At 43.7% G+C, this 12,600-nt stretch overlaps 1 protein-coding gene across 7 annotated transcripts in view; it reads left to right on the top strand.

Annotated features, from left to right (window-relative positions):
• GALNT2 (polypeptide N-acetylgalactosaminyltransferase 2) overlaps nt 1-12,600 on the top strand; it is a 181,272-nt gene that overhangs the window by 85,744 nt on the left and 82,928 nt on the right. For all 7 annotated transcript variants that reach the window (XR_012374330.1, XR_012374331.1, XR_012374332.1 and 4 more), the window contains exon 2: nt 9,394-9,487. Coding sequence is in view for 3 of the 7 variants with exons in the window: in XM_073879065.1 (XP_073735166.1) it covers nt 9,394-9,487 (94 nt within the window). In the remaining 4 variants the exon portion in view is untranslated. The remainder of the gene's footprint in view (nt 1-9,393; nt 9,488-12,600) is intronic.

The following is a 12,600-nucleotide window of genomic DNA, read 5'->3' as shown; positions in this document are numbered from 1 at the left end:
CTCTGTGTCTCATTGCAAAAATTGGCTAAAAATCAGCATTTATCAAGAGATTCACACCTTAGCTTCCTGTGGGGAGAGGGAGTGGAGTTAAAATTGCTCTTAAAAAATTGACAGATACCCTAGAAATACATAGCTGACAGATGTTGGACCAGGAGTGTTTAATGTAATTATTTTCCTTTTATGTAAATAAGATCTATGCACACATTTAGTTTAAAAATTTTTTTAACTATTTTTTTAGAAGAGTTTCAGATTTGCAGAAAAACCAGGAATACCAGTGCAGAGATTCTCCTATACCTTGTAGCCAGTTTCCTGTGGAATGACCATTTCAAATTAGTATGGTACATGGATTACAATTAAAGAACCAATACTGATACATTATTATGAACTGAAGTCCCTACTTTATTCAGATTTCATGAGTTTTTCCCTAATGTTCTTTCTCTTTTCTAATATTTGTCTAGATCCCACATGACCTTGGGTTGTCAGATCTTTCTCGGCTCCTGGGCTGTGACAGTCCTCAGCCGTCCTTGCTTTTGATGAGCTGGATGGTTTTGAGGAGTCCTGGTCAAGGATTTGGTAAAAATATCCCACATTTGGGGTTTATCTAATGTTTTCCTCGTGATGAAACTGAGGTTTAGGGTTTAGGGAAGGAAGACCAAAGAAGTAACATGTCTGCATGTTAACAAGTCAGTGAATGCGCTCATGATGGGGAGGAAGGTTGATGTCCAGTAGCCTGAGTAGTGTGAGGAAAAAGAGGGGTGAGGCAGGTCCCTCAGATTGGAAGAAGGCAAGTTTGATGTTCTCAGTAATGGGACTCAGTGTCCAACTTGTATAATGCCTTACAGCCCATTGGAGCCCTGTCACATTTCATGGGATAGGATAGAGGGGTTTTTAAATTTCTGTGTTGCATAATGGAAACCTGAGGCCCTGAGTTGCCCAAGGTGATAGAGATAGACCAGGCTCAGTTTCTCATTCCCACGACACATCCCGAACCTTTCCTTGTCACATCTCAGGCTCTAGAGTTTCTGGATTGAGCAGGCACATGAAATGTCACTGATGGACGTTTCATCGGTACATGGCCATGGGGATGTAAACGGGAAGATTTTGACTAAATGAAGGCAATTGAATGGCCTTGTATGGAGTGAGTGTGCAGGATGATGCACCTGGCCCTCTGCGTGTTAGAAAAGTTAAATAACAGAGGATAAAAAGCAATGTTATTCTAACTCATGACTTCAGTACAGTTGATCATTACAGCTCCCAAATGACGAGCAGCCCCACGGTATTTCTCACCAGCCCACGTTTCTTTGAGACGACACTGTACAATAAACAAAGCAGTGACCTTTATTTGTGAGCAAGTGATTATGTATGAAGCAGCCTGTGACTTGAACCCACAGTAGAAATGTGCCCCTTCTATTTTAGCAGCATTGAGTTTCATGAACTCAGTTGGAGAAATGAATGGGAAAGTGAAGCCAGTGGTTCTCAACCCAACTGTGCATTAGAGAGCTGCCTGGGGAGCTTCTAGAAAACGCCCACGCTGGGCCCCATCCCCAAGCTGCGGCAAGGACCAGGCCTTGGAGAAAGCCAGGAGACTTGGCCTTTCTGTCTTCTTTCTTCTGTTGCAGCTCTACCCAGATCCTGATGCTAAAACCCTTCCTATCTTTTTTTTTAAGATTTTATTTTTATGTATTTGACAGAGAGAGAGCGCACATGAGCACACACAAGAGAACACAGCAGGGGGGAGTGGGAGAGGGAGAAGCAGACTCCCCACTGAGCAGGAAGCCCAATACAGAGCTCGAACCCAGGGCTCTTGAGATCATGACCTGAGCAGAAGGCAGATGCTTAACTGACTGAGCCACCCAGGCGCCCCCCTTCTTATCTTTTGATACTTACCTGAATAAAGGTTTTGGAAACTGTCAGGAGGCTGCCATTGGACTCTCACCCTACTCTTCCAGCTTGTTTGACTCGCTCTCCCCAAGCGATGAAATACGGCGTTGGGGGCTCTCACTGGTGCCCGTGCACAAAATGCGTGTTCAGAAATGGTTGAGTGACTGAGCCTGCATGGTTCTGGTCCCTACGGTATATTATGTCCCCTTCCTATTCTGATGATGATTAGGAGGGAGGAGAACACTCTTCCTCTTAAGTTATTGCTTTCAGTGGGAACTCTTATTTAGAAGCAGAAATCTTTTTTCCCCCAGTTATTTTCATGTCTCATTGCTTTGATTTAAAAAGAGATTATTATCTAAGTATAATTGATATACACTGTTCTAGAAACTATCTCTTTTATAAATGCATAGATATCAGCGTCTGTAGGGTACAGGCTTCTGGTTTTAACTGAAGTTTGTTCATGTTCAGAGTGACCTGACTCCTAGCCTAGCTAAGGAAGCTTCCCCTGAACATTCTGTTTCCCAGTGAGTTAAAATTATATTTACCAATTTGTTAATGGATCACGTACCCTATTTGGAAAGTAAAATTTCAATAGTGACACTTTACATCAGCAGGTGTTTTCATCCTCTCATAAGAAGACCTAGGAATTATTCCTCTGCACTAATCTGGTGGGATACCCACCCTGAAGAATTAGAAACAGTAAATAGTCCTTCTGTTCCTCTGTGGATCACTTCGTAATGAGAATGCTGGGGTGTGGGAGGTCTTGGTCTTTAGCAGGAAACCAAGTCTGCTCTTTAAAAAAAAATTGCTTTCAAATAAACAATTTAGTTAGTTTTCAGTGTCAGTGGGCTGTGGAAATATAAATGATCACATCTTTTTAAAAGATCTGGCTACCTGACCTGCCCCCCCGCCCCCCGAACTTGAATATTGCTGTACGGATTGGTTGTGGTGGTGGTGATCACTGAACAGTCATTAAATAACAGTGGAAAGTAGATAGTTGATGAGGAAAAAAATCAAGTAGTCATTCAGATGGTATTTTTGGTTACTTAATCTGCCTCCGAGCATATGGTCTAGTCGGCTGAAATAATTTAACAGTGACAAAATATATTTCAGTAACGGCAGATTAAAAACCTATTTATTTTCTTTTTTCCTTCCACAGTGATATTTTTATCTCTGTTAACAAATACAATGTTAGCCATTTAAAATTTATGAAGACGGCCTCTGCTGAGTCCGCAGTATACCCCGACCTTTATCATCTAGTTTTACGTGGGTAAGCATGTTTGCTTCGATGATGGTTCATGATTCAAATGTGTTACTGTAAGTGGTGTTAGTCTTTATATTGGACTGTGGACAAGAGGTCAGCGTGAGATGAAGTAAAACATTTTTTACTGGGCAGACTTGACCCTTTTGTGACTCATCTCTTGGGACGCCCATCACCTCATGGCTCCCATACCCCAGTGTGGGGGTAACTGTCTGGGTCACAGCAGTGTTCTGTCTCCCTATGGAATATTCTCTCCTCATCTCTGCCACTCTCAGTCTTAGGCATTGACACACGAAGTGATTTTAGAATGTGCTCACCAATTCTTTGGCGGTCTTTCTCTCAAAATGTGGGATCTAATTCCCCTCCCCTTGACTGTGGGCTGGACATAGTGATGTGCTCCTAGTCAGCAGAACGTGCTGGTGTGACAGCGTCTGGTCTCCAAGACTAAGCTGTAAAAGGAGTCCTGGTGTCTGCTTCTCTTCCTCTGTCTCCCCCAGCCTTCCTCTCTTCTCAGATCTCTTACTCTGGGGGAGACCGGCTGCCATGTTGTGAGGGCGCTCAAGCAGCCCTCTGCCTGAGTCTGTGGTGAGGCACGGCGGCCACTGGCCAGCAGCCATGTGAGTGAACAATCTTGGGAGCAGCTCCTCGGCCCAGTCAGACCCAAGATGGTGGCAGCCCAGGCTGACATCTTCACTGCAGCCTCATGGGGGACCATGAGCCAGAGCCACCCAGATTCCTGACTCTCAGAAGCGGTGTGAGATAATAAATGTTTCCTGTTTCAAGCTTCTCAGTTTTGAGGGTACTTGTTTTGCCGTGGTTGATAACACGATAAGTCACGTAGCCCTTCTGGGTCGCTTTTCTCATCGGGGACAAGAAACAGTGACGAAACAGTGCCCCGAACAAGCTGATGACAATCTTTTCATACACAAAAGGCTGCTCGCAAAACCAGCTGACCCTCTCTGCTGCCCCCACACTGGCCTTTTTGCCCCGACACCTGGCGGGACACACTGACACCTGGCTCTGGCAAAAGCCAAGCCCACTTGTTATTTATTTCTTCTTGTTTTGAAACAGAGACAGATCATATTGGGAATATGATGGGGAATATTCTTTTAATCACTGAAGCTATATTTACACTTAATTAATTTTCATAACTACTCAATAAGCCAACCTACTGGATTTACTGTTTCTGAAAAGAATGCCGTTTTATTAAAATTCGTTGCTCTTTTATCTTCTTGGAAACAGGATGAATTTTGGCTATTGTACTCTCTAATTACGGTAGATAAATAGATATCACTTAGTCATTTATTTCCATCTGATCTCTGTCCCGGCCTGATTTAATGCCATTTGTGCTCCAGGTAATAGACTGCTTCTCTTGTACACATTTGTAAGAACAATGTGGGTGAAGGGCATATCTAGAGCTTCTAAAGACTCCATGGAAACTCACCCAATTCAAATACGAATAATAGCAGCTGAGAGCTCAGGTCACTTAGTAAGGAGAAGGACAGGAAATTGAGTTTACGTTATGTGGCTCAAACACTGTTTAACAGAGGCGAGACTGTCTCGTGCCATATGGGGCTCTCCGGGTCTTTCCTGCAGTGTTGTCAAAATGGGAAAGTCGAGCTAGGCAACAGCATCCTCCCTGCTCCACGATTGGTGATGTGGTTGGCAGACCTCTGCTTAAACTTCCCTGACAGAGTCCGGTGTTGGGCCAGAACCACTGAGCCTGCCCTTGTCCACGTTGGTCAGCAGCATGGGCTGTCTGTGGGTTAGTCATTATGCATCGGTGTCGACAGCCCTCCTCGGAGGGTGGAGGGTGGGAGAGCCAACGCAGAGATGGGGCTGCAGCCTGGGGAAGAAAAGCAGGCTTACCAGATCACGGGCTTTGGATTCTTTGCAAATTCTGACCCAGCATCAAACCACATCATTACTCCTCTAATCTCAGCAGTTTCTCCTTGTCACTAAAAAGAGGACCTGTCTGTCACTGCATCATTTTCTCTTAACAGGGAGCAGACAAATAGATCAGTTGGTAGCACATCCTGGCTGTCAGTGGGTCATGGGCACGAGCGGCTTCTCCACATATTTACATTCCATGCGTTTCCCCTGTGAAACGAGCCACTGGTGTAAATAAGTCTCATAATGTATGTAGATGTATGGCGGGGGGGGGGTGGTTGTAATGAAATGCTTCCGCTGCAGAGTGGGTGAAGCCAGTCAAATCAATCTGAGTAAGTAGCGTGGGTTTTTTTTTTTTTTTTCAACTCTGTTTATTATTATGGAACCAACATACAACCAGCACCACACTTGGTGCCCCGTGGGCATATGCACGAAATGTGACAAGGCCCTCCTGCCCTCCAAGGACCTCAAGTGCTTTTGGATACCAAACGTACGTGAAATAGGTAGAAAGTATAAGAAAGTGCTGGGTCTACCTGGTCCCCAGGAATGCTCGGGCCGTGCGACCTTCAGCCCAGTGGCCCAGTGGATAGAGGCTGGTGGTGTCCTCAGACCCCCATGGCTTGAACCCGAGGCTCCAGCTCCTGGGCCACAGCTCTTCCCAACGTGCTGTGTGTCCTGCCTGCCCCTAGAGTGTTAGCATCTCCCCCCCGCCGCTGCGGGACCCATTCTCACTCAGCTCACACCCTCCCTGGATGCTCTCACATGCTCACCGGCAGCTTCCATTGTCTCCTGCCTTTCCAGAGCTACAGCCGTGTGTGTTCTGTGTTTGGTATCTCTCTGTAACCCCAACATTTCCCAAACAGACTCATCTCTATTTTCCGGGGCCCTCCTTACCCCACCCACACTACTTTCTCGTGTTCCTGAGTGGTGAGTGCCTCTCCTGGCTGAAACGTCCAGGTAGGAAACCTGCAGCTCTGATTCCTTCCTTCCTTCTTGCTCTCCCCTTCCAGTCACTGCCCCATGGCTATGCCGACCTCCTCTCTACATCTCCAGGATCCGGATTTGAGCCAGCTCACCATGGTCCCTTGTTTCATTGCCCTCATGGCCCCCTGGCCTCTCTTCTGTCCCCTCCGTCTGCTCCCTACGCTACAGACAAAGCGATGTTTCTGGAAAACAAGTCTCAAGTCTCAGTATCTTGCCGCTTCCATGTCTGTTTTCTGTCTTTCAGGCTCTTCACTCCATCACAAACTTCATCTCCCTACTCCCATCATTTCATCTTGCCAGGTCAATTCTTGACCCCCTCAGATCTCTGCCAAGGTGCCACTTCTTGTGCACAGGCTTCTCAGAGCCTTCTCGACACTCCTGCCAGAGTGCCCTGCCCCCACAGTCTTCAGGGTGTGTGACACTGTGCCATCATTGTTGGATGCTTGTCTGCACCCCATCGGGCACGCTCGGCCAAGGTGCAGCTGCCTCGTCCCCACCATGTCTCTGGGGACCTTCTTCAGTCCAGCAAAGGCCATGGGTCAGGGTTACGGGAAGAGAGTGGAACATGACAAGTGTCTGGAAGGGTGAGGGGTTGACAGGTGGTGGGTCGTACACGGGCAGTGGCTGTCTCAGCCAGTGAATCCAATCAGTGATCCTGAACGATCAGGAACTTACAGTGATCAGGCATATCCTGAGATGAATGGTTAATACATTGTTTTGCTTCACTTGTGTTTATCTAGTTGGTAGAGGGCGAAGATATTTTATCTAAAGGCAGTACAGGAGAATGATTGAGACCACAGAATCAATACTAAATCCCCCGAGGTTCGACTCTAGCCTTGTTGTGTCCTTTGTGCTACGTAAGCTCTCAGTGCCTCAACTTCCTCATCTGTAAAATGGGGCTACTAAGAGCACCATAAGGACCGCAAGGACGATCAGTGTGTGTGCAGTGTTTAGAATGGGGCTCGGCACCTCCTAAGCGCTCTGTTAGCGGCCTCAGCAGTTCCTCCTTTTCTTCCTCACTTTACTCTAGGAGCAGGTAGTTACCATGGTAATTTGCAGTTCTTGACTCGGGAGTCCAGAATAAAAGAGTCCTTTGCGAATGACCTCTTAGAAACGTATCCTTGGATTTTTATGATATTGTGAGACTCGGGCTCTTGGAACTTGGTTTAAACTGCGTCCTGATTGAGAAGAAGCCACCTTTAGCTTCTTACTCACTGTATGACCTGTGTGGGCAAACCGCTTAGGCTCGCTGATCTTCCACATCCCCATTGTGAAATAGGAATTATAAACGGCCAGGGTGGACGTGGCAGGGACGAGAACAGGTGGTGCAGAGTTGGCATTCGTAAATGACACTTAGCGTCATTTCACCTGCTTGGGACTTAGCCATTCAGCACGTTCTGGGCTCCAGCTTTAGTTTTGTGGTGGGCGTGGTGGAGTGGCAGGGGGTAGGGAGGTTAAGGAATGTTGCTTATGGACTCGTCAGTCTTGCCTGTGGGGAGAAGGAAGCATTTATTTTGCAAGAAAACATGGATGGGTGACCTGCCTCACTGTTGATTTTGTCGACGGTACAGCTAATGCCTTGGTTCTTACACGTAGAAAGTAAGGCACAGGCCCCACCAGCAACTTTCACTTTTGATTTTGTTCAAGTACAAGGTTAAATGGTTTGATCCATTAGCCAATGTAATGCCTGTGGGAGAAAAAGTTATTAGCCACAAAATGCTACAAGCAAGCTGCAAAATAAGAATTAATAATGCTTAATTAAAAGTCTGCACAGCGTGACTCTGGTTACTTCGTTACTTACTGAATTAGTATTCACATTTTTCCATATATTGTAAAGGCAGTAGGTTAGATTCTCTCTCTCCCATGCATTTGCCAAGCTTGCTGCAAAATCATTGCCAATAGTAAATTGAAAGTTTATTTTTAACTAAATAAGCTCAAAAGCCAAGTTATAAACACCTTTGAAAAAAATTTTGCAGTAAAAAATACTCGAATTGGGACACAGATACATTTTAATACGTTTGTTAAAATGCGGGATAAACTCTTCAAAATCCCAGCACTTGGGGCACTTGAAGGACTGAGGCCTTGTGACAGCTGGGTGGGGCTAGGACCGCCAGGGCACAGGAGGGCTCCTCACCAGCCCGCTCTTTCTGCAGTGGGGTCATCCTCCTGGGTGCCCCCACCCATCATTTCCATGGTGACCAACCCAGCTGCGTCACTGAGGAAGCAGCTGAAGGAAAAGCTGGTCTCAAGACGGAGGAAGCTTAGGCGTGGTTTCTCTTTAATTCCTGTACCGTTTGAGTAAAAATGCAGATTATTGGCAAAGCAAGTTGCATTTGGGAAAAATGTGTCTGATTTGGCCCAGACCCTGAGGATAGCTCTCCTTACAGAGCTCACTTTACATTTTGAAGAGCCAAAATGTCTCCAGTGGTCAGCTTTTGCACAACACACAGCCCATGCTGGTCCAGAGGAATGCTAGCTGGACAGACCTGTGCGGAACTGGTCGGGTCGCCCCCGAGGGAGGGCTTAATGCTGCAGATCATCCCGACAGCATCTGCTTGGCTCACAGAAGTCTGTGTAGGAAATGACTAGCCATGGGACATTTCTGATCTGGGTTATATACAGAAGCCTTTCTTCCTTGATTCGCAGAAATCAGATTCCAAGTAGTTGAAAAGTATATTTAGCTCTGTGGTCATGGAGATGTTTTTTAGTTTGATTTAATGTTGATGGATTAGAGTAAATTGTTTGTGCAGATGAGCTGAATAAATTCTGCCAGAGCTTATATCTTATTCTGGTTTCACATTAAACCTTTAATTTACAGCTCTGTTCCATTGGCAGTCTTAACAGAGTAAGCCCTAGGAAAAGCTTGGCTGGTCCTTTCTCCCTCCACTGTTATTCAGTGGAATTAAATCATTTAGCAACCTCAGAGGAGGGCTCCAAGGGGCCTGGAGGGAGAATTGGGTCCTAGGGTGTCCTTAAACCATCTAAGATGTCTGGAGAGCTACCGTGATTTTAATGGCTTTAATTTAACCACTATTGAATTATTTTATTTAATCTACTTTCCCCATCTCCCTTCCCTACCTTCGAAGATCCACAGAGCCCTGGGAATTTCCGGAGTATTTCCTGCCCATGGATATGCAGTGCAAATATAAAATGAAGAGGGAAGCGGAAATCTTCCTTCCCACTCCCACACTTTTCTTCCCTCACTGCTCCACTGTCTGAGAAGTCCTGGGATGGAGGTCCTGGAGATGGGCATTCTCTCTCTCATCATTGCATCCCCGGGGCTCACGGGCATCCTAACACTTACTGTTTATTGAACTGGTGAATGCAGGTGTGCTTGAAAAACTGATCAACTCATTTGGTGTCTTTGTTCCCCTTAGGAGGACTGGAATGAAATTGACCCAATTAAAAAGAAAGATCTTCATCACAGCAACGGGGATGAGAAAGCACAAAGCATGGAGACCCTTCCTCCAGGTACTGCAGCAGCCCCTGGGGACCCATCCAGCCTTGGGCTGGTGGCTGGTGGCTAGTGGCTGGGAAGTCCTCTTGCTCAGAAACTGAATGAGCTGAATGTGGCCTGTGGAGCCTGAGGGATAGAGAATGGATTTCATAGGGCTGCTGGAGACACTGCCCTATAGCAATGTTTTGGGGACTTCCTTCAAGCCCATTAGTGGGTGGTGAAATAAGTTTAGTAGGAGATGACCAAAATTTGTTGCAAGAAAAAAAATAGAATAAAATAGAAAACACAAGATAGTATATCGGTTCCCAAATTTTTTTGAAACACTAGTTTTTAGAGCAGTTTTAGGTTCACAGCAAAATTGTGTATAAAGGACAGAGATTCCCATATACCTCCTGCTCCTACACGTGTGCACCTCCCCCAGTGTCAACATATCCCACCAGAGTAGTCCACTGCTACAATCAGGGTACCAACATTGACACATTACAGCCACCCCGAGTCCATAGTTCATATTAGGATTCACTCTTGGTAGTGTACATTCGGTGGGTTTTAACAAACGTACAGGAACATGAATCCACCATTACAGTATCCTACAGTGTAGTTTCACTGCCCTAAACATCCTCTGTGTTCCGACTCTTCATTCCTCCCTCCCCCCAATCCCTGACAACCACAGATCCTTTAACTGTCTCCATAGTTTTGCCTTTGCCAGAATGTCATATAGTTAGACTCATATTACCGTATGTTGCCTTTTCAGATTGGCTTGTCTCACTTAGTAATGTGTAATGAAGGTTCCTCCATGTCTTTTCGTGGCTTGTTGGTGTGTTTGTTCTTATCACTGAATAGTATTTTGTTGTCTGAATGGACCACAGTTTATCCATTCACCTACTGAAGGACATCTTGGTTCCTTCTAAGCTGTGGCAGTTGTGAATAGAACTGCTATAAAGAGCTGTGTGCAGGTTTTTTTGTAGCTGTACGTTTTCAGGTCAGCTGGGTAAGTACCGAGGAGTAAGACTGCTGGATCACAAAGTAAGACTATGTGTAGTGTTGTGAGAAACTACCAAACTGTCTTCCAAAGTGGCTGTACCATTTTGCATTCCCACCAGCAGTGAATGAGAGTTCCTCTTGCTCTACATCTTCAGCAGCATTTGATGTTGTCAGTGTTTTTAATTTGAGCTATTACAACAGGTGGGAAGTAGAATCTCATTGTTTAAATTTGCATTTCCCTAATGGTATATGATACTGAGTTCTTTTGATATACTCATTTACCTCTGTTTATCTCCTTTGGGGAGGCATCTATTCAGGTCTTTCACCCATTTTTTTAAGTGGATTGCTAATTTTCTTTTGAATTCTAAGCACTCTTTATATATTTTGGTTAACAGTCCTCCATCAGATATGTCGTCTGCAAATATTTTTTCTCAATCTTTGGCTTGTCTTCTCATTTTCTTTACAGTGTCTTACCTAAAACAAATTTGAATGAGGTTTAGCTTTATCAATTCTTTCATGGATCACACCTTTGATGTTTTATCTAAAAAGTCATCGCCATACCAGAGATCATCTAGGTTTTTTTCCTATATTATGTTTCAGGAGTCTTATAATAATTTGGTTTTATATTCAGGTCTGTGATCCATTTTGAGCTAATTTTTGAGAAGGGTATAAGTTTTGTGTCTAGATTTATTTATTTGCTTATTTATTTATTTATTGCTTGCGTGTGGTTGTCCAGTGTAAGTTTTGTGTCTAGATTTATTTATTTATTGCTTGTTTGCATGTGGTTGTCCAGTTGTTCCAGCACCATTTGTTGGAAAGACTATCCTTTGTCAAAGATCAGTTGACTATATTTATGTGGGTCCACTTCTGGGCTCCAACTTTGTTCTTTCTCTTTAATGTTGTGTTGGTTATTCTGTTTGTTTGTTTGTTTGTTTGTTGCCTTTTATATACTTCAGAATCTGTTGATACCCACAGAATAACTTTCTGGGCTTTTTGTTTAGATTGTGTCAAATTTATAGATCAAGTTGATAACAATGGACATCTTGACAGTATTGAGGCTTCCTACCTGTGAACATGGAATATCTCTCCATTTATTTAAAGTTCTTTTTATTTTTATCCTCAGTTTTAGAGTTTTGCTCATATAAATTTTGTGCCTATTTTGTTAGATTTATACCACACTTGGGGGGCACTAAAGTAAATGGTATTGTGTTTTTAATTTCAAATTCCCCTTGTTCATTGTTCATACATAAGAAAGCAATTGACTTGTATATTAACCCTGTATCCTGCAACCTTGTTGTAATTACTTATTAGTTCTAGGAGTTTTTGATTCTTTTAGGTTTTCTACATAGACAGTCATATCATCTGCAAACATTATACTTTTTGTTTCCTTGTCTTATTGCATTAGCTGGGACTTCTAGTATGATTTTGGAAAGTGGTACACATCCTTGCCATATTTCTGATCTTAGGAGGAAATCTTCTAGTTTCTCACCATTAAGTATGAAGTTAGCTTTAGGGTTTTTGTAGATGTTCTTTATGAAGCTGAAGAAGTTTTCCTTCTGTTCCTAGTTTGCTGAGAGTTTTTATCATGAATGAGTTGGATTTTGTCAAGTGGATTACATTAATTGATTTTCACATGTTGAACCAGCCTTGCATACCTAAGATAAATCCTGCTTGGTCATGGTATATAATTCTTTTTATACATTGTTGGATTTAATTTGCTAATATTTTGTTGATTTTTGCGTCTATATTCATAAGAGATACTGGTTTGTTATTTTCTTGTAATGTCCTTGTCTGGTTTTGTTGTTAGGGTAATGTTGGCTTCATAGAATGAGTTAGGAAGTATTCCCTTTGTGTCTATATTTTGAAGGAGATTGTAGAGAATTAGTATGGTTTGTTCCTTAAATGTTTGGTAGATTTCACCAGTGAACCCATCTGGGCTCAGTGCTTTCTGTTTTGGAAGCAGATTTCTTGTAGATAACATACAGTCAGTTGGGTCTTGTTTTTTGATCTGTTCTGACAATCTCTGTCTTTTAATTGGTGTATTTAGACCATCGCCATTTAAAGTGGTTATTAATATAACTGTATTGATATTTACCATATTTGTTACTCTTTTCTATTCCTTGCCATTGTTCCTTTCTTATTTTTG

This window comes from Callorhinus ursinus, unplaced genomic scaffold (genome assembly GCF_003265705.2).
Source record: "Callorhinus ursinus isolate GAN/ISIS: 27379988/994484 unplaced genomic scaffold, GSC_fseal_2.0 scaffold32, whole genome shotgun sequence".
NCBI classification, from domain to species: Eukaryota; Metazoa; Chordata; class Mammalia; order Carnivora; family Otariidae; genus Callorhinus; species Callorhinus ursinus.
This window is presented reverse-complemented; position numbering and strand designations above follow the sequence as displayed.